General features: G+C 37.8%; 1 protein-coding gene across 1 annotated transcript in view; it reads left to right on the top strand.

Moving 5' to 3' along the window:
* Positions 1-27,739, top strand: part of GPC5 (glypican 5) — a 729,150-nt gene that overhangs the window by 455,645 nt on the left and 245,766 nt on the right. Inside the window, 2 exon segments of the mRNA XM_054163173.1 lie at positions 11,635-11,642; positions 11,721-11,740. Of these exon segments, the coding sequence (XP_054019148.1) occupies positions 11,635-11,642; positions 11,721-11,740 (28 nt within the window).

Below are 27,739 nucleotides of genomic sequence, written 5' to 3'. Positions count from 1 at the left end.
AAGATAGTTTAGAACAGATGGTTAAATTTGTACATAAATCCCATCTTGGACTTCTCAGGTACTTCAGAATGTTCTTCCTTGAGTTACATTGTACTTCTACATTCAGCTGTTAATGGATAGAATTTGTCTCACTATTTCATTCCTTTCACAGACATAGAGGCTTGTTCTGTAGTGTTAGGGAAAAAACACATCCTTGCAGAAGATGATTCCTCAAAGTTATTTTAGATGTTTATATTCAGATGGGATGAAACACCCTGTGGAGATGTTTCTCTGGTTGTTTTGTTTGTTTGTTTATTTGTTTTATAAACATGCAAAATTAAAGTAGGTTATTAATTCTTCAGCAGCTAAGTATATTTGTGATTAATTCCAATCAAGATGATGTAGGCCTAGATAACAGTATATAAAACCTGCATGCAATCTTCCTGTTTCTCCTGATAGAAAGACTACTTGGGTCACCACATGACATGTGGGAATCAAAATAGACTCACAGATTATAATATAACAACAAAAAAAAGTGAATGTTTGAAATATTGATACATATCAATAAATATTTTCTTTAAACCCCTGGTGATGATTAAAGCATATAATTTTCAGCAGCTTCATTAGGGGTAAAGATGAGGATGTCATCTTTCTGTTAAGATCTGACTGTAAAATCCTTGCTAAGAAGCAGACACTTTTTTTTTCAAAAATATTGATTTTAGTTGCAAATGTTAATTTATTGTATTATCTCATTAAAACTTTTTATCTCAACTCTTTATCTCAACCCCGAGGAGGTGGTGGGGTCACCGTTGCTGGGGGTGTTCAGGGCGAGGCTTGACAGGATTCTTGGTTCCATGGTTTAGTTGATTAGGTGGTGTTGGATGATAGGTTGGACATGATGATCTTGAAGGTCTCTTCCAACCTGGTTTATCCTATTCTATTCTATTCTAACCTGGAGGTTCTTTTTTGGCTTGTTACTTACCCTCATTTCTGTGTTGCAGGGAAACAGTCGGGTTAACATGTTATAATGTTTCCTGGTTTGAGGCCAGCAGACCCTCTCTTGCCCCTGAAAGGGGCAAAAGAATGACACTCACACAAATGGATTGCAGAAGTGATGGAAAGTTTAAATGGAAAAGCATTAAGCATTTTACAGGAACTACAAGCATAGTGATAAAAGAAACCCAAAGCACACAGGGTCCCTTATAGCATGCACAAAAGACCTCCCAGCTCTTCCCATCTTCCCACCTGGGGGTATACACAAAACCCCCCAGGACTCTTTCTTCCCCCCCCCCCCCCCCCCATTTGCTAGGCTAGTCTCAGGCTGGCCAGGTCTGAGGCTGTCCCTCCCCCTTCTACTCCTGCCATTAGGCCTGCACAGGCCAAAGAGGCCTTGAGATACTCCCCCACCATTACCCGATAAGGAGCATCTCTCCACAGGAGCAGAGAGGGAAGAAGGAGAAGTGAATGGCTTTGCCAATAGACTTATAGGGTGCAGGATATTACGGGTATGAAATATGCTATTTCCTGTATCCACCCACTGGGCTGGACACTCGGGACACTGGAGGTGTAGCTTGTGTGGCAGCAACAGGAGGCACCCAGCCTAAACTGCCACACAATGTGTCAGTGAGAATATTGAAATATGTTAATACTCCTTTAAAATGCACAAGTAAACCTAGTTATATTGTTAAATTGAATATGTATTTATCATATTTTAAAGTGATATTTTGCAGAAAACTCAAGTTCACTAACAGCTATGAATAAATAGGGGCATAACTATATACAAAAACTATATAATATTACATAGATTCAGTATTTTCAGTTGAAAATACCTTCAGAATATCAGAATGATTACAAATAGTTTGAGAAAACAGCACCTGGAAAAGATAAATCCAAACACAGTATGTTACACCTACTAACAAAAAGCAGATATTTCCTGGAGACTCTAGGACAGTTTGCCAGTTGTGGGAATTACTCTGGTGTCTCTTTGATCAGAAAGTCCTCCTGCTTATAATCCACACTTGTGCAGAGCAAAAATCCAAGAGAGAGAGCACCTCATGCTCTGCAGCCCGCTTGTTTTTATACAGCCAGCTAATTTTTGTTGGAATTGTCACCAGACAAAGGCTAGAACAGATAACCATCAGCTCTCTGCTTTAAACATGCCCAGGCTTGTCATGGCACAGGAGGTCTATGTCTGGTGCATGGCTTGGGGGAAGGGCACAGGTGTGTCTACTGACCACAGCCTGGGAGCGTGAGGCGTCCTCCCTTGCTCCCTTGCTCCCAGTTTTGCAGTTTCTGCCCCACTCCATCTTCATGGGGAGTGGAAAGAAACATTTTGGATGTACTACAACACCAACCCAGACAGCATTTCCAAACAATCATTAGTTACATTTGCTAAAGATGCGCATCAGAGAGCTTTGTCACAAACTAAGCTCTTAGATGATGAGCTGGAATTGCACTACCACCTTCACTGGGAAATTAAGATGCAAATCCATGACATTCATAACTAAAGAATAAAGAATTACTTAATTTAAAATAATACCTGGAGGCTGAGACAGTGCTTACCAAGGAAATAAATGTGAAAAGCACACAGAAGCAACAGAAGAGCAAGCCACACTCTGAAAGCACTAATTGTGTGAATAATATAGGTAGCCATGTACTATAGCCAGACTGAATTTTATCAATGTCCTACTGAGTTAAGAATACTGTCCTTCAGCTGGAAAAATCTGCTTTCCCACTGAATCTACAAGAAACTGAAGGTAGGTGCTAGCACAATGACTTGAGTTTTAGAAAGCTAAAGTTATCTAAGAGAAGTCCCACCAAAGATAAGTAACATCAAAGCTTTTCTGTAGATAGAAGAAACCAATAAATCTGTTCATATTTCACTCAGTTGTATAAATAATTACTTTTTCTTCCCACTTGGGCCACCACTTCAGTATTCTTGATCAGTTTTTAAATCTCCTAAGTATGTCTCAAATTAAATGTTGATTACTACCTCTACAAAAAGTGTGGTAGATTTGGTTTTCCCCTTACATTCAGTTCTGGGCCCCTCACTACATGAAGGATGTTGAGGTTCTGCACTGTGTTTAGAGAAAGGCAATGAGGCTTGTGAGGGGCCTGGAGCACATGAGGAGCATTTGAGGGAGCTGGGGGTGTTCAGTCTGGAGAACACGAGGTTGATTGGGAGTCCTCATCACTCTCTACAACAATCTGAAGGGTGGTTGGAGTGAGGAAGGGAACAGCCTCTTCTCCTTGTTGTCAAGTGACAAGACTAGAGGAAATGGTTTCAAGCTCTACCAGGGGAAGTTCAGGCTGGATGTTTGGAAATATTTCTTCACAAAGAAAGTTATCAAACATAGGAATGATCTGCCCAGGACAGTGGTAGAATCACTGTCCCTGGAGGTGCTTAAGCAGCGTGTGGACCTGGTGCTTAGGGAAGTGATTTAGTATTGACCCTTCAGTGCTGGGTTGAAGGTTCGTGTGGTGGATTGAGAGAGGGCCTAGCTCTCCCTCCCTCACAGAGAAAGAAACCACAGCTAGATTCAGACGGAGAAGCAAAGCTATATTTACAAGCATATATGGAATGCTGGTTATATATAACACAATATATACAGTATTTACAATATATATAGAAATATACAGCAAAGGAAAATAGCACAACAAAATTCCCTCCTCCGGAAGGGGGGGATTCCCCCCCCTGTACCCCCCTCTCTCCCTCTACCTCTCTTTTTTCCCAAAAGTGGTTAGAGAGAGAAAGAAAGGCAGTTATTAAGGAAGAGAGTTCTTATTCGGCTTCAAAAGCACATGCAGTGATTAGTTTTGCTTATCTCAAGGTCAGCTCCGGCTAGTTTGCTCTGAAGCAGACAGGCTGGAAAGGCAGAACTGGCTAGAGCTGAGAAAAATTCCCACTGCACTAAAACTTAAAGTTGCATTCTACCAATCTTCCAATGAAATTTGTTTAGAATATCTTAATGTTTTCATTTTGATACCAAAACATTCAGCCAGAGTGTTCCAGCACTGTCCCTTTCTTAAAGGCACAGCCTCAAACGATCACAGTTGGACTGGATGGTCATTGAGGTTTCTTCCAAGAAGATGTTTTCTGGGATTCTGTGAAATGGACCAGCACAGATCTGCTCAACAAGCTCTTGTCTCTCATCTTAACTAGACTACAAAACAAGATAACTCAGAGTAGTGTCATGAAAATTATGTGTCCAGAGTCACAGAAAAGCACAGAAGTTGTTAAATTAATTGGTTCATTCCTTAAAATTTTTCACTCTCATTATGGTCTTTATAACAACATGACTTTTTAACAAGGCTTCTTTTTGAATATGGTACTCAAGCTATTATATTTAGAAGGACAAATAAAGGTTGTGATTTTCTCTTACTACAATCATTAATTTTTTTTTGCCAAAAGAATAGATTACTTTGGTACTATTTGTCAATCTAATCATAATCTTACCTCTGTGATAAAATTCAAAGTTCTTAAAGTACAGAAAAAGGCACAGAAAGATGTGAAGTTTTCTGATAACAGTATGTTTACCTCCAGATAAATTAACTACTTTGCTTCCCACTTATCTCACTCCTGTTGGCAATAGGAGCAATTATGTAATTCTGACCACCATTTATCTTTTAAAACATAATATTTATTGTTATGATTTTGTCATAATCATAAGAAACCAATAATATGTATGGCAGGTGAAGCTTTCTTCTCTTTCCTTCTTCCCCAGCTCACGTGGCTAATTTACTCATTATTTTTAATCTTATCATTTTATCTCTACCTATAGGAATGTCTTCAATTAAACAGGGGAAATCACCGTCAAGACATCTTAGCATTCATTTCTCTCTCCTTTTCTCACTTTCTAAAATTGCTTTGGTGAAAGCACCAATAAAACAAGAAATTTTGTAGACTGCATTTGATATGGACTGGAAAGGCATTAAAGACATGTCTTGACTAATGACAGAGTACACACTACCAAATTTTTTTTTGTGGAAAGGTCTGCAGTTCACTTGCCTGTATCAAAAAAAAAAACAGTAAAATTTCTTACTTGATAAGAGCTAGATTAAAAAACAACCAACCAACCAAACCAAACCAACAACAAAACCAAAATAACAGACAAAAGGAAGAAAAGAAGAAAAGAAGAAAAGAAGAGAAAAAACATTATATAGGTGAGATTTAACTCCAGATTTTAGAGATCAAGATTTATCTGAGCTTCTGTGTGCAGGTTCTGACTGGGATAATATTATTTTTCTTCACAGCAGCCTGTATAGCACTTTGGTTTACATTTGTGACTGTAATTGCGATGATAACACACCAAAGTTTTAACTGTTTCTGAGCAGCATTTGTACAGCTCAAAAGCTTTCTCTGTTTCTCACTCTGCCCCATAGTGAATAGGCTGGGGGTGAGCAAGAAGTTGGGAAGGGACACAAATGACTCCAACTCACCCAAGGGCCATAAGCTGGGGACTGGTCCCTTAGTGAGATGTAGGTTTTACTGAGGAGATGGTAATTATCATTTTGTATCACTTCTTGAGTGTTTTCTTTCATTTACTAAACTACCTTCACTCAAGCTATTATTTTTTTCTTGCTTTTGCTCTTCTGGTTCTCTTCTCCATTCCACTGGGGACAGAGGGACTGAACAAGTTCCTGTCTGTGGTCAACCCACTCCATCCTGCTGTAATCAGTAAAGACCAACAGTGTAGGGTGAGATTTAATTACATAAATATGGCATTTGAGATACCCTAAAGTATCCTGCTTGGACCCTACTGGCTCACCAGAAGATTATAGTCATGTTGTACTTCCACTGTCATATCTAGCACACCCTGCTCTCCTTACCTATTCACCTGCTTCCTAGGTGTTTTTTTGTTGTTGTTGTTTGTTTATTTCCTTTTTGATGGAGTCTAACAAAATATTGCCATATGGGCAAAGCAGAGTTTAGAAAGCTACTCCTCCATTGCCAGTATAGTCACATAAATTTGGAAGCTTTGTAATCCATTGAGCCTATGAGCCTGGATATTGTGGACCAGTGTAACATATTAGACATCAAAAAGAAGCTATGGTGATAGCTGGACATGTCTAATTACACTGTGTGCCCATATTTAAGACATGGAATAGATCCCCAGACAACCTTTGACTGTGATATATGCATAGATAGTCTGCATATAGTCTGTCTCCAGGCACTTAGATGTTGACAGCACAGAATAGAATCTAACCTTGTGCATAACCTACATTCATCAGGGCCAAAGAGTAGAATTTGTATTGATCTTTATTATTCAATGCTAGTTTTAAGGAGGTAACAACTAGAATTAACTACAAAGTTTAAAATCTTCTTTGCTAAGGTCTCTGCAAGGAGAAACTTACAGCACTCTTTCTTCATTGCATATTGATATATGGCAATATATACAGCATAATAAATTGGAGAAAAAAAAACTGCAGAGGATGAGATGGTAACTATGCGTATTTTATCTGCATAATCTATGTCTGTTCTCTAAGCCACAAAGTGGTATTAAATTAGTACATTATGTTTTACTACTAAGTTTCAAAATGGAAGAATATCCAAAGTATCTGCCCTTTTTTTAACAGTACATTGGGATCTTTAACAGCTGAAAAAAAAAATCTCTTTGAATACGCAGATAAGAAGCATTGACTTTGGTTGTAGGTGAAAGGGTTATAATGGGAAAATAAATTTTGCTGAGTTGCATCATGACCTTTTCCCAGAGAAAGTTCACACTATATGTGTAGACAAGAGAATATAGTAACAGGAAATTTTACCAGAGAAATTGAGGAAGTGGGCAGAGAAAATAAAATCAGTTATTAAATGATCACAATAACACAATTGAGTAAAGAACTGTGTAAAAGAGTGGTCATAGCACAGTCAACTCGTATCTTCATGGCAAATAAACCAAATGATACAGTAGGAGCTTAAAACTTTTAGTCCCATAGTAGTCCAGTCTGTACATGGGTAATGTGACAACCAGATCACAGACTGCCTTTAGTTCTTTGAGGTCTAAAAGTACCCAGCCTCTGTTAAAACATGGATATGTAATTTATTAATTTATACAGGAATGGAAAGATGAAAAATTAAATTAATTTATTACATAGAGCACTTGATTTTGACCCATATTGCCTAGAAAGGCAAAAGAGATTTTCACTGCTTACATGAAACAGAAGAAAATCACAGTCATAGAATAGTTAGGACTACAAGGAACTTTGAAGATCACCTCCTCCCAACTCCCCTGCCATGGGCAGGGGTACTTTCCACTAGAAGAGGTTGCTCAAAGCCTCATCCAACCTGACCTTAAACATTTCCAGGGATGGTGTATCCATAGTCTCTCTAGGCAACCTGTTCCAGTGTCTTACCACTGTCACAGTAATGAAATTCTTCCTTATATCTAATCTAAGTCATCTCATTCATTTTAAGGCTGCTATCACTCCTCCTGTCACTAGATGCCCTTGTAAAAAGGGCACTCTCCAGCTTGCTTAGAGGTACTTCCTAAACTTTCCCATTAGGTACTGTAAGGTCCTGCTATATGTATTGCTATAAGTTCTCCACAGATCCTTCTCTTCTCCAGGCTGACCATCCAGGTTCTCTCAGGTTACTCAAGGAACTAACTCAGAAGGTACCTTGGGAAACAGCCCTTAAAAACAAAGGGGTCCAGGAGGGCTGGACCTACTTCAAGAAAGAATTCTTGAAGGTGCAGGAACAGGCTGTGCCAATGTGCCAGAAGATGAGCCACCGTGGTAGAAGGCCAGCCTGATTGGGCAATGAGCTTCTGGGTGAATTAAGGGAAAAAAAGAGGGTATATCATCTTTTGAAGGAAGGTGAGGTAACCATAGAATGTTTAAGGATGTTGCTAGGCCATGCAGGAAAAAAATTAGAGGGGCGCAAGCCCATGTAGAGCTTAGACTGGCCACTGCTGTGAAGGACAAGAAAATATCCTTCTACAAATATATTAATGGCAAGAGGAGGGGCAAGGACAACCTCCACTCCTTGGTGGGTTGAGGGGAATATAGTAACAAAAGATGAGGAAAAGGCAGAGTTACTTAACACCTTCTTTGCCTCAAATTTTAATAGCAGGATTGGTTGTCTTCTGGACAACTGGCCTCCTGAGCTGGAAGATGGAGTCAGGGAGCACTACAGTTTCCCTGTGATCCAGAAGGAAGAAGTAAGAGACCTCCTTAGCCACTTGGATACCCACAAGTCCATGGGATCTATCCTAGGGTGCTAAGAGAGCTGGCAGATGAGCTGGCCAAGCCTCTCTTCATCATTTTTCAACAGTCCTGGCTCACCAGAGAGGTCTGGGAATTGTGTGGCCAGCAGGAGCAGGGAGGTCATTCTCCCCCTGTACACTGCACTGGTTAGGCCACACCTTGAGTCCTGTGTCCAGTTCTGGGCCCCTCAGTTCAGGAAAGAATTTGATTTGCTGGAACATGTCCAGAGAAGGGCAACAAAGGTGGTGAGGGGTTTGGAACACAAGCCCTATGAGGAGAGGCTGAGGGAGCTGGGGTTGCTTAGCCTGGAGAATAGGAGGCTCAGGGGAGACCTTATTGCTGTCTACAACTACCTGAAGGGAGGTTATAGCAAGGTGGGTTTTGGTCTTTTCTTCCAGGCAACCAGCAACAGAACAAGTGGACACAGTCTCAAACTGCACCAGGGGAGGTTTGGAATGGGCTGCCTAAGGAAGTGGTGGAGTCACCAACACTGGAGGTTTTTAGGAAGAGACTGGGTGGGGCGCTTGGTGTCATGGTTTAGTTGATTAGATAGTGTTGGATGATAGGTTGGACTCGATGATCTCAAAGGTCTTTTCCAACCTGGTTAATTCTGATTCTAATTCTAATTCTAATTCTAATTCTAATTCTAATTCTAATTCTAATTCTAATTCTAATTCTAATTTACAACAGAGGTAACTGAGCCCTCTGATCACCTTCATGGCCCTCCTCCTGACTCACTTTAACAGGCCATGTTCTTCTTATGCTGGGGCCCCAGAACTGGAGGGTCACTTCCCTTGAACAGCTGATCCTGTGTCTTTTGGTGCATACCAGGAAGTGATTGACTTTCTAGGATGCAAGCACATATTGCTGGCTCATATTCTGTTTTTCATCCACCGACAACCCCAAGTTCTTCTCATGCCTGTTCTCAACTCACTTATCACTCAGCCTCTATTTGTGCTTGGAATTGGCTCAACTCACGTGAAGGACCTTGCACTTGGCTTTGTTGAACTTCATTAATTTCATATGGGTACAACCATCAGGCCTATCAAGGTTCCTCTGGACAGCATCCCTTGTCTCCAGTGTGTCAACTACACTACACAGTTTAGTGTCATCAGCAAATTTTCTGGGGCTGCACTTGATGCCACTGGCCCATGTCAACAAAGGTGTAAAGCAGAACCAGTCCCAAAAACAGCCCCTGAGTGACCACTTGCCACTGGTCTCCACATGGGCATCCAGCTGTTATGCTATGTTAAATGTAATGTATGAAAAATCATAGACTCAGATTAAAAGTGAAAAAGCATGATAGATAACAAAAACAGAAGTAAGACATAAAGAATATGAGTATGTGGTGAACATGCAGGGAAGCAATGAAATTAGGCAGAGGTGGGTGAGGGGGAGTGGTGGTTTTGTTTTGTGGGTTTTTTTAATGAAAACCAGAAACTAAGAAGTTAATAATTGCATGCACACAAAAGGCATCTAGGCAACTATGTTATATAGATCAGTTACAGAAACAGTTTATAGATCAGTTGTGGAAACAAAGGCAAGAACACATGAGGCAGCAATTATGTTTCCAGTATTACCCAAATGACTAAACTCACTCTTCCCTGTGGCTTTACAGATTCACAGGTTGCATCAGGTTAGAAAGGACCCTCAAAGGTCATCTTGTCCAACTCCCCTGCAGTGAACAGGGAAACCTCCAACTAGATCAGGCTGCCCAGGGACAGCATTCTGTTCACAGAGTGGAATTTGTTGTGCTGGGTTGCAGATAAGATCCTTCTTTCCTGGTCTGTTTAGACAAGAAAAAGCAACAGGAATTTAGTGTTAAGATGAATCCCATAGAGAAAACTGTGATTTGCTTTCAAGATGAAAACACAAACAAAAAGCAGTATGGGACTAAAATGCTGTCTGCTCATTGGAATACTTTGTTTTTGCTACAGAAAATTAGGAGTTTTGTTTTTGTTTTTTCCCCTCCCTGAAGGAAGAGTAATCAAAATTCATTATCTTTTTCCTCCAAAAAGTAGTAGTAGTCTAGAATATAGACTTTATCTCTGGAGTGACAAAGTATATATCATTAAACATGCATTAATTTGGTTAACATGTAATACTTTACATCCTGTAATTCCATGTTCAATATGAGTAACATTTTGACCTTTGAGAATGCAGCTAATTATATAGCACAAAATGCCTTGCAATAATTCAAACATTTTTTGTGCCATTTGATTCTTTGTTGCATCTTTGTGTGCACTGATAAATATTATAGTGTTTTGTTGTAAAGATAGCACTCAGATTACATTCTCTGAAGTGTGTGGACAGATAGATGCTGCATTATAGTGCTACTACTGACATTTCAATTCAGAACTAAGGCTACCAATGCTTACAGCTACTGCTATTCTATTAAATATTTGTCAGTGAAAGAGACTGAGGATTACTTCTTTCATTTTTCTTGTACATATTGAGCTACACCAAAGATGAAATGTCAGGTAAAAATCATTGCATACCCTTTTCCTGATAGCAAAACTCTTAGCTTCAATACAGAGACTGTGGCCTTTCAAGAATATGCTATCACAAGGAACACTGTGATCTTTTAATTAAAAAGTGTAGGTAGATAATTGTGCAGATTAGAGACATATCCACGATGTACAACAATTTCACCTGGAAAAAAAAAGTAATAAAAAAATTGGTGGGTTTGTATGACAAGGGGGACAAAACCAGTCTGATACAATCATAGTAGGGACAAACTTTCCCCATAATTCCCACATGAAATTAGAACTTGTAACTTTGAAGTGATGCAGTGGGAGCTGCTTTATTGCTAGTGCTTTTGAAAAGGTCCTGCAGGGCTTGTTCACTTTTAGTTTCCTGGTAAGTACTTTGAGCATGAATGGGGCTTAAATGAACTGGCATGATACACTCATTTCTGTAACACCTGTATAATTTCCACTATAGTCATCTCCTGCTCTGCCTCATGCTCGTTGTAAACTTGTACATGACAGTATACAATTCAGAGATAGGCTTTACTTGTTTGCTTATTTATTTTAAAATCTTGAGGAAGGAGAGAATGGGAGTTTCAGAAAACAAGTTACTTCAAAATAGTAACCATAATCTCCTCAATGTACTGATATCCTCATAGCAAATAGCTCTTCTTTTTGCCAGCATAAAGCATTTCAGCTAATCCCAAATGCTATTATCAATGCTGTCAGCTGTAAAAAAATCACCTACCAGTTCTGTCAAACTGTCTGTGGCATTGATGATTTGTGCCACTGCTGATATTGAAAGGGTTAGAGATAAGTTATTATTTTAATTATTTTTATTTTTTATATATGTTATGGTGGGGTTTGTTTAAGTACCTTTTCTTCTCTTCATCACCCAATCAAAGAAACAAGTATTTGCTTGATTTTTTCCCCTTATTTCTTGATTATTTTTTTCTTATTTCTTTCTCTGTTTAAAAGAAAGAAGACAGAGTTTTATTTTCTGCTCTGTCAAGGAAGGATTGAGTGAGAAAGAATCTGAGACTCTCACTGGGGTGATTGGTGAAGAAGCTGGGGGAGGGGGTGGAATTGTATTCTGGGAAAACAGATATGTTATATTTCTCTTTGGCACAGTCTAAAGTGGGTAACTCTCTGAATAGACAGGGAAAGAAAATTTTTTCTCCTAAACTTATGCTGTAATTTTGTGGAGAGTGTTGGAAAATACTTGTATGCCAAGAACCACGGAGTTTGGAATCCTCTGAAGTTTCTTTTGTCATTAACATCAGCAAACCTCAGATACGGCCTCTTTTTGCAGCTTTGAGAAAGTTCCAATTCTGTGCTTCAAACTTCATTATATTGTCTATTACATAGTACATTCTTCTTCAGATTATTCTGTACTGCTAAAGAAAAAAGGAGGTCATAGACAGGTGGAGCATCCTTCAAGGTTCATGCTCATTCAGCACTACAGAATATTTAGAAAATCATTAAATTTATTAATATGGTAATATCAATAATTTGTAATAATATAATATACAGTGCATGATGTAAATTACTAGCATAAATGTAACCCCTGTAGCTGGGCTCATGGATGAATAAGTATAAATAATGAGGCGTATTTTGTAAAAAATACCCCAAACCCTATCACTTAAATGAATGCTATTTTCCAATTTAAAAGATTTTTATAAATAAATTTAAACATTTTAATGCAGTTCTAAACCAGCTAAAAACTGGTATGACAGTTTGATGGAATGAACCTTAAATAGTGGGTCACTACAAATTATCAGTTTAAAATACTATCAGAGTAGTTTTCATGCTGTAAATTAAGGTGCTTCTTTGCAAAACACTTATCTGTTAAGGTAAAACCTGTTTCTACAGTTCTAGGAACCTAGACATTTGATTTTCTTTTCCCTCTATGTAAAAAAAAAAGTTGAATACTTTAAAAAACATTAATGCTTTTTAAAATTTTCTGGAACCATTTGAGAGCTTTCAGAACAAATTTTCTCATTAACTTTCAAAAAGAGTGAAAGATTTTAAAGAGAAAATGAGATAAATATTTTGCTGTTTTATGGAGCCACATCACATCTCAGTGTTCTATTTTATTCTGTATCATTCTGTTTGATCTCATCAAACTGCAGCAGTGTTCAAAGTTAACATGATGTATAGCTAAATTAGAGTAATCCTCTGAGGAAAAATCATGGAGATGAAAAATTGACTTCCCACTCACATAGCATAACCAATCAAATTTTAATTAGAATTGTTTTAAATTAATTGACTTCTACTAACATCTTTAAAATATCATTTAAATTAAAAAAGTCTCATGTATCGGTGCCATAGATCTGTGAATTAAAGATAGCCAAATATCGTAATCAAACATTATTTTCAAAATACAGTGCAAATTATTTTCTACTGTCACAGATATAACAAGTATTTCTGTGAAAATGCTCTTTGGTTTGAATGCAGTGAGAAAGATCCCATGGAAAATTGTTTTTGCACTACAGCAGCTCTATTGTCAGGAATCACACATTCACAATTAATCTTTGATAAACAAATATTTGTTGCATCCAGACAAGAAGGCCTGTCAAAATGCAAATCTTTGTGCTAGCACATCTGAAAATGTTCTTACAGATATACAAGTTCACTAGAGACTACTTGTTCTTTTATTTTCATTATGCTATTAAAAGCAGTGAGGTTCAATACGTTTGCATATAGACATTTTTGTTACCCTAGAAAGATAAAAGGTGATGCACATCTGTTGCTGAAATCTAGTCTAATCTTTGCTCCCAATGTGAAAGGGGCAAAATGACTAGAAAAGCCATTTTTACAGTAATAAAGAGTAGTGAGAAGGTTCTTGAAGAGCCTGAGTATTCAAGTAACACCAGAATATTTTTAGCTGAAATAAAAATATCCATATTATATTTAGAAAAAAATAAGCATACATTTGCATGTTTAATGATTATTATACACAATGGAAAAGTAACCAAAATATTCAAACCACGTATCCTGTTTGTCCAAGCATTGCTTATTCAGAATAGGTTTTCAAATGGTTTGACCTACATCGAGTTTTGTTTATACTAGACAGGGCCAAATGTAGGTCAAAAAGTCAAAGGGCTTACTCTTATGCTTTATTTTCTCTAATACTCCTGTGAATTTTCGTCTGCTGGAATGTGCTTTTAATGCATTTCTGACAACTGATTTTGGATTGGGAAGGTTCTTTGGGGATGAGTGTGAAATGTTGAGATGTACATTTTCTTGAGTCTGAATCACAAAATGCTAGTTATGTGTACTACTAGACTGATGTTAACTGACAATGTGAGGTATTACATATACTTCAGTAGAAAAGGTCCCACTTTCAACTTTTATAGTGTAAAAAATATAAGTCTCACAGAAATAATGATATTATCACAGTATACCAGTATCCTATATTTCTTTTGTAAAATAATAATTCTTATGCTAATTTTCATGCATTTTTATAATTTCTAAACCGAACAGTTACAAAATCAATCCACTTGCAAATAACTTCTGGACATTTGAGTTGTATCTGATATTTTCAAAGATCAGTATACAAATAGGGAGGAGCACTCAAGAAACCCATGGCCACAGCACAGAAAGGTGCAATCTATGTTTTTTAAACTTTGGTCCACAAAAAGGAGCTTGAAGGGAGTCCCAAATGAGATGTAAAAAGCCTTAGAGATTTTGTTTCAAATTATAAAGCATTCCAGGAAGACATTGCAAAATAGACTGACAAAAGGAACTAGAGCAGATTATTCTGACCACATGGTAGTCACCTAGGAGTTTTAAAACATTTCAGGGATAAAATAAGCCTAAGTTGCTTTTACTTGAAACTATCTTAGCAGAGGCCAAAATGTCACCATGAAAGTGGCAAATGTCAATTTTTGGAAAGTTTCAAAGAAAATCCTGAGATCTACAGACAGACAGACAGACAAAAAAAACCAAAAAAGATGGCCTGATGAGCTTGTTGAGGAAAATGTCAAGACTGCTTAAATTAATAGATTATCTAGCACAAAGACACAATGTGATACTTAGAGTGCTCTTGGATTTTCAAAAACACTTGACCAAGTCCCCACTAAAGACTTGAAAAAGTTTAGGAATGAAGTCATGAGAACAACAAAAAGGAAAAAATTATTAGTTTTTCAAGATGAGAAGGTTGTTATGGATCTGGATGTAGATATCCCATGCTGTTCAGCATATTGAAAAGAGTTTGGAGTAAAACATGAATAATGATATGAACAGTTATTTATATTAGAGAATTATTCTCACAGAGAGAGGTGCAAAATTACTACACTTCACTAGATGGATAGCAATATTACTCAGGAATTAGATTTTTAAAATTTTATAGGTAAATCTGTAAAACTAACAGTGCTGAACTTGGAAGTAAACCAACTGGAACTACTACAGAGAGTCCAATGGAGGGCCACAAAGATGATTAGGGGACTGAAGCATCTCTCTTATGATGAGAGTGTGGAAAAGAGAAGACTGAGAGGGGATCTTATCAATGCATGTAAGTATATAAAAAGGTGTCAGTGAAGAGGATGGGTGGTGCCCGGTGATAGGACAAGGGGCAATGCGTACAAACTAGAACACGGAAGGTTTCACTGAAACATAAGGAAGAAGTTATTTACTTTGAGGGTGACAAAGCACTGGAAAAAGCTGTCCAGAGAGGTTGTGGAGTCTCCTTCTGTGGAGACTTTGAAAACTCCGCTGGACATGTTCCAGTGCAACTGACCAAGGAGAACCCGCTATTAGCAGGGGGGTTGGGTTAGGTGATCTCTAGAGGTTGCTTCCAACACCTACCATTCTGTGTGATACTACGGACAGGCTTGTGAGAGGCAAAATGATATTTTTCTTCTTTTAACAGAAGCATATCTAAGATAAAATGTGTGGCTGACCTATGGTAAAGCAAAGCATTTCCCAGAGGAAAAACATATTATGTTTGCCTTAGTTAATTCCCATACTCTTATTTTTCAAGTATCTTATGACAGCTATTTTGTAGTTCATGCTTTTATCTGTGATGCAAGTATTCTATAAGCAATCATCTTTAAAAACTCAACTGATAAATATAAATAATATTAACAAATCTACCCAAGTAATAAAATCATGTTAGTGAAGAAAGTAATTCATTTGTAAAAAAATATTTTCTTTAACTTCTTATTGTTATAAATGCAATAGTGGTTTGTGATTTCTGTTGCAGAATGCTGTATTTGGGGGGGTAGTGGCAATTGATTTGTTTTGAGAACAGAGGGTAAATGTTCAGATTGTTTTGGCTTTAGATAGGAACCTCATGCTAATTTTCTCAGGAGCCATAGAATGTTTACCTCAGATAAGTTCTGTGCTGCAGCTGTACTTGTGTGAGAACATGTGGTTCTACCAAGAACACAGGAGAAAGACCTCCCCTGCCTCATCTGTGACCCCTACTACAAAGAAGACACATGCTCAAGAAGCCCAAGAAGTTGCTAGAACTCATTATCATCTCCCTGCCTTCTATTATGCATAAGCATGCATATGTAGATGGTGTAGCTATATAAAGAAAAGTTAGGATTTGTAAGGTGCTTTTTTGGCAGAGACTGGAGGTATCTGTGGGGGGGAAGTCTCTGTGGCCCAGCGTGCTGTTTCTCTCTATTTTTCCCAGCTGCTTGCTCTCTTCTTTTTTAATAAACAACTCTCACAAGAAACTTGGAAATTTTCTTGTGCGGCCCATTTATAACATTAACAAGTTCCAAAGAATTCTCAGCCTAGATGTTGCCATTTGCATATTCCTAGGCTGTCAAAGCCTTAGTAGTGCCTAATGTTTTCATTTAGATTTTTTTAAAATTCTTTCATGATTTTCTGTTAGTTTCATGCTAGAACAGGGAAGTTCTAGAGCAGCTGTGCCACACTGATTTCAGGATTTTGTCAGATTGTTTTATGTCTAGAAAAGACTCAGCCATTACCGGGAACAAAGCAGTGTGTCATGAATATTAAACACTCAAAGAAAGCAACTATCATTATTTATTACAGTAATACCATTTTCCATGGACAACTATAAACAGTATTAGTTCTTACATTACTGGTTGCAAGGGCCAGTTAGCTATGTAACTTCACTGTTTCTCATGCACATTATATTAATATCAGTAGTGTATTTCTAGCCTTTTCACTGTTGCAGACTTTGTCATATGAGGAGAAAGTGTTAATGTCACAGGCTCCAAATCCAGCTTTTTCCTCAAGTGTATGTCCTCATTCCTCATTAGGGATATTAATACTTTTGTCAAAGGATTATGCCTTCAGAAACAACATGTGAAACAATCATCACAGTTAGAAAATTTACAAAGGTGACAAGGAACAAGACAGATACAAATTCAGGAATCTTCAGGTAATTTCATGAGTTAATAGACAGGAAACTGGCCAGGTTATCAAAACTTAAGGGAATCTTAATGAAGGTCTGTTTCCTGTACTCATGGCTGTCTCAGTACAGGCAATGTTTTTCAAGAACTCAAAACACAGCTTTTGCATTCAGTCCAAACCAAGGAAAAGAAAGGACCTTAAGATACCCATATCAAGACCTTAGTAAGTAGCCTGGGCATTTCTAAATAAGGCTTTCTAATAATTTATAACTCATAGAGATAAAAAAACAACCTAAACCAAACAGGCAAACAACACAAAAGTCAAGAATAATCTCAACAAATAAATTCTGTTTATTACATAGCTCCTAACTGATAAATGTGACTAATGGGTAGATGGAAGAAATTTGTAAGAAAAACATAAAAACTTACATTACTTAAACTTTTGTATACAGAAATATTATCTGTTGCCAAGATTGGAATTTTGCTGTAGTTCAGCTAATAATTAGAGTCACTAAAAAGACCTGACACTCAATCAGTCATTAGAAGACTTAGTACTTCACTACAACAGACAAAAGGTCTGCCCGCTGAAGACTTAGAATATTTAGATGTTACTTAAGACTTACCTAATGGTTCTGTGCTTAAGTTGGTACTAAGATTTGCTCTTTGGAAATATGACAGACAAAACAGGAGCTCAAGTACCTAATGCTTAGAAAAGATTTTTTAATTTTCTGGTATGACTTTATGCCTACTACGATGTGTTCACCGAGTGACTCACACTTCAGCTTTTTTTGTTTCTTTGTTGTTTGAGGCTGCTTTTATACTTCGCAATCATTGAGGCTGAAGTGATTTGTTTTTATATAAATAAGTTCCTATTTCAGGAAATCATAATGCAGCCTAATGTTCATCTTTCTTACGTGGAAAAAGGGCAAAAAAATTAGTTTGAATTCTGAGAATCATTCCTTTCCAAACACATGTAGCAGACATGAAGGATAATCTTCAACTGGCCAGATATATGTGCCTGCAAAGTATTCTTTTACCTATGAGCTAATAATCTGAACATTCTTTACAGGAAATGAAAAGAAACAGGTGCTATGGGGCATGATTCATCTTCTAAAGCAGATGTAAAACTCTGATGGTAGATGTATGAGAGGTATCTTAATCAAGCTTATTACAGGAAATTGCCTAGTATACTTTAATACTGTAAGATAACTACAATTAAATTACTATAATTGCTGGAGAATATGTCAAGCTTCTTGCCAAGAGCTATTAGACTTCAAATGATCTTAAATTTAGCAGCAGTCCAGTTGCTTCAACGGTTGAAAGAGCCATTAGTGTCTTTTCTAAGTTTTAGTCTGAAGCAAGTTTAGAGCTTATTCTTTGTCAGCCTGTGCTCAAAGGGATGATTTTTGCATCCTTCACAATCATCAGTTAGTTTTGTGGTATGCAATAGCACCTGTTCAGATAGATAGAATATGAAACACATTTCATTTCCCAGAAAAATTAGAATCTAACCCTGTTCAAAGTCATAGAAGTGAAGAACTTTTTCCTCATGTTCAATCTGAACTTCCCTGATGCAGCTTCACTCCATTTCCTCATGTCCTATTGCTGATCATCAGAAAGAGATCAGCACTTCACTCTCTGCTGTGCTATGCCCCTTGAGGAAGCTGTAACCTGCAATGAGATCACTTCTGTTCTCAGATTTCTTTTTCCTCATATCCGTATGTCAGTCTGATGTAACCCAGCTGTGATGTAACCCTATTGCAATGTTTCCTCTTTCTTGACCTTTCCTGGTTACTTCTATCTGTCATAATTCTCCAAGTGTCTGTGTGCTGCTCGTTCTTGCAAGATTACACTGTGTTTGTAAGTGGTTATTAAAAAAAGCCAAACAAACCACTGAGGAAGGAGCCAAACAGTCATCACAATATTTTCTGTGACAAAAGAGATAAATATATAATCCTGATTTAATTGATTTAGAAGTGAAAAGTGATTAAATATTGTCAGCCTTTAAGTCCCTATAGCTGAGATTTAAAAGTATATTTCTTACTAACATATCTTAACACTTTCTATCAGAGATATGGGATGCTGTCTAATTTTCTGGAAGTATGTTTATATTCTTAACTGACACACTACTAAAGTCAGTTCTTCTTTTGTTTTTGTAAAATTAGAGTTCTCCATCTCATAGCACCTTTGTCTCCAAAAAGTTGATCTTACCTTGTTGTAAAATGCCTGTTGATTGCCTGTATAAAAATTAATCTCAGGATAAAATATGTTTTGTGTGGTCTGTTTTTAGAACATTTAAAACTTTGGTTTTTAAAATTTAAGACCATTACTTTTCCATTTTGCTTGGGAGAAAAAAAAAAAGTTGGTATTTTTGTTTTTTTCCTCCAATCTTTCCAAGATAATTTGTAGCTTCTATTTATTCAGGTAGTGTCCAATTACGTACTAACTCAGCAAAATGCCTACTGACTGTACATGACTTTAGTCTGAGAAAGGTCTGTATTTCTGATACTTGTGGAATTTATAAGCTGTTTGGCATTGTCTTATAATAATTCAATTACAGTGGTGGCTTTTTTACAAACACAATCAATCTCTTTCAAAATGTAAGGGATTTTGTGTGGGGGAGGTGAAAAAAAGGTGAATATGCTTTCACTTCTTGATTAATTGGTGTCATTACTGGTTAACTACTCTGATTAAATATCTATTTAAATACTTCATTTTACAGATGAAATATCTTTTGTTTTAACGTACCATTTTAATATCTGTTTGACTTGCTCACTTGACAATATCATAGCTTACGCTGGCATATTACTTCAAGTTAACAGTCTTTAGCACAAAAGTTTTTTTGAAGGCTACATTAAGAATTAATCTACAGTTTAAAACAAAACCTATTCATCTCATCTCTCTTGCGGCACTATGCGGAGGCAACCTATTTGTATTTGTACATTCCTTGTACTTCAGAACCCTTTGGAAGGGTGTTCATTTTAATAAAGAGTGCCTGTCTCTCAGAAACAATAATTCAGATAATTTATCTCCTCAAACAGTCACCTCAATCATATATACAGAACTAGCAAGAATTATTCTGGATCTAGTGACTAATGAAATATAATTCTTATTCTGTGAGATTCAGTGCCAGACTGAGATACATAAATCTTTTTACAGTATTTCAAAGTATTCATGATTCTTCCAAAGGTGATTGCTTGATCTGAGGGTATCTATTCATGACCATTGTATAGAGTTTGATCTTAGCTCAATGCTGAATTTTTAATCATTTACTCTTTGGCTGTGGTCAAATGCTGTGAGATATTTTCTATTCCTTTCACTCCCAAAAGAGCAAAGTTGTAACATAATTTTAAGAACTAGTATAGAATCTCTTTTGAAAAGTAACCACTGTTGCAAAGCAGCCTTTTCTACAGGGACTTAAATACCTGAGTTGCACTTCTAAATCAAAGGACACAGATTAAAGAGCTCAAAAATAATAGATGCTGCACACTTTTAAGGAAAAAAAACAACAAAATTCTTCTTTATTAAATTACAAACTGTTGTAATGAAGTGGGTTATTAATTTGTGAATATGAAGATGTGACATATGGAGATTAATTTTTATTACTATTAAAAATTATTAATAACAAGTTATCATTATTTATATGCAGATTCTAGTGCACAATTGTGGATATATCCCATAAACTAGTACCATATAAAATTTGAACCCAATTAGAAAATTACAAAATAGTTATTCAATTAAGAACCAAAAGTCGCAATTCTGCTGCTTGTCCACCAGAAGGCGACTCGACAAGATGGTGGACGTTGCTAGTACCTAGAGAGACAAAACATCAGGGCAATACAACTTAAAGGAATGTTTCAGCAACTCAAATCAATTACGATCACAAGTTATAGCTCTGGGCACTGCTGTGGTGCTGCTTACAAGTCCACGTGAGCTAAAAGCATGGAGATTTAAACTAAACCATATCTGGTGATGAACATGTGCATACTGAAAAGGTATGATACACTTTCGTTTGTAGCTAGTTGCTAAGCTACTGCAAACTGGCTGCCAGCGCTGACTGACTCTGGGGACTTGGCAGGCCTGTGGTTGCCAGGGGCTGGTCCCTCCAGATGGCAGCGGCTGGGGGCACCTTTCTCCTCCCACAGCTGTGGGCGATTTGGGACATAGACTTCAGCTGGTCAGCAGGTTTCCCTGGAATGGGTTCTCTCTCTGTCTCTCTCTCATGGCTCCCTCAGTAAGGCAGTCCCCACAGGGCCAGCAGGGTGCTGTTGGGGAGGCATTTCTTTCCCAGAGGTGCTGCTTGAAAGTGGGGAGAGTGGGCAATGTGACTTTGCCCTGGCTTGGCTTGAAATAAGCAAGTGGTGCTGATTCTTCCAGTGGCAACTGATTTGCCATTTCTAAGGCTACAGGCAGTCCTTTGTATGGGTCACTCACAGGTGGTACCAGCTCTGAATTACAGCCACGGACAGTGCTCTGAACTTCCCTGGTACATACCCGGCTGTGGAGTGGGCATGGGCAGGCTTCTCCTCTTCTTCCACGATGTGTGGGGTCATGTAAGATGCAGGAGAAGGCTATTCTGTTTTTGCAAGCTGGCACTCAAAGGGTTGTGGCTGGGCAGTCTGCAGCTTGTAGCTGTATCAGATGTCTGGACTTGCTAAGATTCAAGGAGGTCCCCTCCCCATAATGGCATGTCTTACATACGGGTTCTCAGTCCATTTTAAGGCATGGAGGCAGCTTTCCTACTGGGAGGACTGGGATATTACAACGCAAGTTGGCTATGGTTGCAGGGCAGCTTGTGAAGGACTCTTTATGGCTTCCAGGTAAACTGAGGCATGGTGGCTTTTCCCAGGATGCTGGCTTCTCTCTGGACTGCAGAGGCTGGTAGCATACATGTGAATGAGCAGAGATTAACAGAAGCAATAGCAAGGAGTTTAGTAGCAAGGAGCTTTAGCACAAAGAGGTTGGTAGTAATGAGAAAAGAGCAGAGTGACTTGTTTACAATATGGAATATACCTGTACATTACTTGAGCCTTGAATTTGGAACAATAGTCAACCATGATTAATACCTTTAAAGCCTATGACCAAGCATGTGGCTAGAATTAAGTCCAAACTTGGAAGGAGCATGAGCATGCCATTAGAATCCCATATGATGGTCTTGTGGTCTTGTCTGCCCCAAACAACGCAGGTTGTGTCGTTAATGGTGGATGACTGGCACCCTGGTGTTTTTTTTCATCAGCTCTGGGCTAAGCACCCACTCCAGAAAGGAGGGGGAAGTTGGTACTTGGCCAAAACATGCTGCGACAAGTTTTTGCAATATCTAGGGCATAATTCTGGGTATATGTTGCCTTCACAACAACTGTAAAACAGCCTCTGAAATGAAGGCCTCAGGTTTTGGAAAGACTAGGAATATAGATGGGATTTTGATAGGAAGAAACTTACAAATCTAACATGTGATCAAGGTCACTAGAGAGACAAGATTGTAAAACCAAGTGAAGGGCATTAAAACATATGAATTTGTACACCATGAACCAACAAAAGGAAAGAAATGGAAAGCCTGAAAGTCTGAGGAGACTCCTGGGCTTTCACAAAATACATTACTGTTAACGAACTTTCTGGGTCTCTTGCAAGCTGCAGTTACTTGGTTATTTTGAAGTATATTAAAATATACATTGTTTCTAACTGATCATTACGTAAAATGCCTCATAGCTCCATCCAAAAAAAGAGTTAAAGCATGAAAAAGAAGCAATGAAAATTATTTGAATATCAAAACAAATACTTATGTCAGCTAAAATAAAATAATTTGTTTATTCAGCTTTGAACATGGAGTGACAGGAAGAATGTGAAATGTTGTGGTTTTCTTCAAAGAATCCTCAGGCTATTGCTGGTTTTTCCTTCATAATTCATTAGTCATAACGGAAAAAACCCCATAGAATTACACTAGAGACCTTTTACTGTGGAAGGAAACACACATTATCAGTCCCTATTATCTGATTGTGTTTTCACATTAAAACTTGCTTAAAAATAAAGTAAAAGTGAAAGAGGTTAAGGTCCTATATACTTGAGACAAAATAAGACATGTTTCAAATGGGATATGTATTTTCTAATCAACATCCTGACAGCGAGCTACCAAATAAATTAACTGCTTAACAGAAAGTTCTTTGCTACATGCTTTCTTTGGTGGAACTTAGCATGAAGGACAGGGTACACTGCAAAAATGTAGAACACATATGGCAACATCATTCAGAAATGCACTAAAGGACAGTTATGCATGTAAATTTTTGTGATTAATTCAGTTTCTGAAATCAATACAAATGCTCCCTCCTGAAATGCTAGAGGTCAAATGAATTATATTTACTAAAGTAAATTGTAGAAAATTTTCTTTTTCTATCAGGGAAAATCTTGCATTGGCTATATGCAAAGTAGAGGAGAACAGTAGTCCTCCTTGGTGGGGAAATGTCCTGGTACCCTATGTGGACATCCCAGAACTTTAGCTTTTATAAGTTTCCTAATTTTTATATTTTCCTGGGTTATTTTTCACATTTTTTTATGCAGTCTGGTTAAGTATTAGTGGTTTTTTTTTCCAAATACATTGTTCTGTGAATATCTGAAAGACTGGAGAGTTGCTTGCCTGTCATTTAGGCACTGTGTACACTTATCTAGTCTTCACTAATGTCCTGTTGACAACTTACTACTTTCAAAAAAAATTATCTACTCTGGCAATATGCTGTGGCCCAAGAGTGCACTGAACAGGAGTGTGTAGCAATTCTCTTTATGTTGAGGAAATACTGGGGAGGTTTGTGTTGGCATTATCCAGTGTATTTTACCTGTTTTAGAAGGTGTTTCTTCAGAAAGTATCAAAACGTATATTTCTTTTTTCTCAGTTCCAAAGGACCTGCTAAAATGATGTCTCATGATCCTTAAGGAGTTGTTTCTAGGACCTCTGCAGTTATTTTATTTTTCTATAACCATGACATTATTTTCAGCATGAATGTGTTCTGCTTCATATTCATTTAAAAAAGACTATCTCATCTCAAGAAAGAATAAATTTACTTAGATACAAATGAAAGAATTCATTTTTTTAGTTATACAATATATTTTAAATCTTAAATGCATATTACTTTTTCTTAATCTCATCTTCCAAACCACTGCTTCATTCAGATTATTTCTTAGATATACTGTGACATCTATTTATTTTTACATTAATTCCCACTTCAAGGTTCCTATCATCAAGAGGGCCAAATGCAATGCTTATTTTATCCCTAAATATGTTAAAATTCCATAGCCTTTGAAGAGAATTCCTGTTCAACTATAACTTAATGACTTTTTCACTCTTGTATTTGGGGCTCCAGATCTGGACACCTCTAGGTGGGATCTCACAAGGACAAAGTAGAGGTGAAATATCATCTTCCTCAACCTGGCCATGCTTCATTTGATGCAGCCTAGGACTCAGTTGTCTTTCTGTGCTCCAAGTGCACATTGCTAGCTCATGTTGACCTTTTCATCAACCAGCACTCCTAAGTCTTTCTCTTCAGAACTACTCCATTTCCGCGGGAAGTTCTCTCGGGAACACAGCACGACCAGCAGCCTTGGAGGGCACTAACTGCTTTCCTTTTCAGCCTACGGGAATGGCAGGACCCCGGTGGTCTCACAGCACTCGGTGAGAATTGGCGCTTGCAGTTCTCCCACGTGCTTGCTGCTCGGGATTGCTCAGGATCGCTGCGTCACCAGCAGCACATTTAAAAAGCCCAGAGGCAGCTCGTGGGCGCTTCCATTTCAGCCCGTGGCTTCTCACTCGGCTGCGACCAGACGCATGCGACGCCGCACTTTTTCTAATTTTTTGTCCAATAGGTCACGTGGCATGATCATAGAAGGAGATCAGGTTGGTCAGGCAGGACCTGCCCTTCCTGAATCCATGCTGGCTGGGCCTGATCCCTTGGCCATCCTGGAAGTGCTGTGTGATTGCACTCAAGATGACCTGTCCCATAATCTTGCCTAGCACTGAGGTCAGGCTGACAGGGCTGTAATTCCCTGGCTCCTCCATCCTGCCCTTCTTGTGGATGGGCACCACGCTGGCCAGCTTCCAGTCTTCTGGGACCTCTGCAGTGAGCCAGGACTGTTAAAAATGATGGAGAGTGGCTTGGCCAGCTCATCTGCCAGCTCTCTCAGCAGCCTAGGATGGATCCCATCTGGTCCCATGTACTTGTAGGTATCCAAGTGGCTGAGGAGGTCTCTAAGTAATTCTTCCTGGATCACAGGGGAGCTATCCTGCTCCTTGACTCCAGCTCATCTGCCAGCTCTCTCAGCAGCCTAGGATGGATCCCATCTGGTCCCATGTACTTGTAGGTATCCAAGTGGCTGAGGAGGTCTCTAAGTAATTCTTCCTGGATCACAGGGGAGCTATCCTGCTCCTTGACTCCAACTGCCAACTCAGGAGGCCAGATGTCCTTAAGACAACCTATTAAAATTTGAGGCAAAGAAGGTGCCTTTACCTCAGCTACATTCTGGCTGCTGGTATGTATAATTTCATGCTGGCACATACTGAAATGCTTATTCATTGTATCAGAAAGATCTTTTGTCATATCTCTGTAGCTGCCCTCCATTTTTTTTCTTGATATGCCAACTGATTTTCCTTTTTAAGTCATTCATTTACATTCAGAACATGTCCATAAGCTTCAACAAACTTCCTAATTTAGATGAAATAATAAAATTTATCCCAGTTTGGAATACCAAATATAAAATATTATTTAAAATGCTGACTTAAAGTAGGTTTTTAAGGCAGTCAGAGCACCATAATAGTTATTTTTTCAAAAAAAATCTTATGTTCCTGTGATTCTGTCAGAAACCCCATCTGAACATGGTCCTGGGCCCTACTTGAGCAGAAAGCTTGAACTAAAGGACTTCCAGATATCCCTTCCTAATCTACTGTTATGTGATTCTGTGACCCTCATTCCTGTCAGTGCAGGTATATAGTTCACATTTGTCTATTCAGGGAATAAAATTAAACATCAGACCTTGTCATTTATATTTGATACTAACATTAAAAGTTTGTCATGGGTACTCCACACACTTTAACATGCTAATCATTGTATTTAATTTTCTACTCTACACATGAGTATGATTGGACAAGATTATTATATTAACTCAAAGAAAGAAAGAAAGAAAGAAAGAGAGGAAGGGAGAGAGGAAGGGAGAGAGGGAGGAAGGGAGGGAGTGAGGAAGGAAGGAAGGAAGGAAGGAAGGAAGGAAGGAAGGAAGGAAGGAAGGAAGGAAGGAAGGAAGGAAGGAAGGAAGATGTAATTCTACATGAAAGCACCTCATTGGATACAGATGACTAATGTAGTCATTTAAGGTTAATTTTTTCTCCAGAATATAGATATCTATGTAACTCAACTTAAACTACATCAAAAATAAAAGTTATTTAGTTTATCCTAAAGTAGGCACCTGGATTTTGTCATTTCCACACCACTATGCTACTTTCAACTTCTCCATTTACTGTAATGGAAAATTAGACATGCAATTTACATGAAAACTCTGTGCATACACTTAAACAGGGTACTGAAAATATGGGACTGAGTTACTCCCGTAGGCTGTAAAGGTAATAGGAGTATCTAAAAAAATCTGGTTTACCCTATACAAGGTATCTGGAGTGCATTAAGAAAATTCATTCTGTGTTCTCTGTAATCAACTTTGAAAACCCACAAAACTTCATGGCTGCTGTTTGATACTTAGGTGAGAAGCCATGCAATTGGTAATCTACAAGGAAGCACATACTGTACAAAATATACTTGATAATGTTTGAAGAACAATATTATTAACAAAGAAAAGAACAAACAAACCAAAACCCTTCAAACCCTGCAACCATTCCATTTCTGGGAAAAAAAACACACACTTCAATATAAACATTGCATATGCAAATTATTTTTCAAGCTTTTATCTGAGGATACAATGTGTCAAACATTATTATGAATTAAAGAAAGTAAAATCTGAAAGGAACTTATCTGTATTATTTTTGCTGGAATATAACAGGGACATTATATTTTCTTTTACAATAATTCATTTGATGCTATTTCTGCTATTTACTCTTGAAGTATCTCATCTAAAGTAAGTATTCATCACTATAAGGCTACTTGGTGTACCCTAGGTCAAATCTAGAAGTAAGTCTTTGCAAGATTTTTCTTAAGGTCTGAATATTTCTTCTCTTTTTATTAGCCAAACAAATTTCTATGTTTGTCTTCATACCAGAGAAATAGTTTTCATCTTTCCTATATGTGCATGTTTTCATGCATTCCTGCCTGCTATTTTCTTCCTTCCCTCATGGGCTGTTCCCTATGTGCTTCAGGGGTTTCTGATTTTCACTTATGCTGTTTCCTTTTTTGGTTTTGGTTACTTCATTTGATACACAGTGGAAACAATGCCCATTTATTCTTACCTTAAATATGTCCATCCGAGTTCTCACAAAGAAATTGATGCTAGATGTGGAGACAAAAGCAGGAAAGTTAAGAGGCATAAATGTATAGACATGAAAATTACCATTATTTACATGGAAATAGAACAAAAATATAATAATTGGAATGCACTGAAATTAAGTTTTCTCTACAAAACTCAATTACGCCTCAGTGACTATTCTGAACCAGCTGACATTGGAAGCCAAAAGCAGTTTAAATATAATTATTTTAAAATCTGGAGTATCATCATATGTCTGAAGAATAACAGATGCTTAAGAAGTCAGGAAAGCAATCCAGGCAATCTCAC

The sequence above is a fragment of the Dryobates pubescens genome, chromosome 7, assembly GCF_014839835.1.
Source record: "Dryobates pubescens isolate bDryPub1 chromosome 7, bDryPub1.pri, whole genome shotgun sequence".
NCBI lineage: Eukaryota > Metazoa > Chordata > Aves > Piciformes > Picidae > Dryobates > Dryobates pubescens.
Note: the sequence above shows the minus strand (reverse complement) of the source record. Positions and strands in the feature narration are given on the sequence as shown.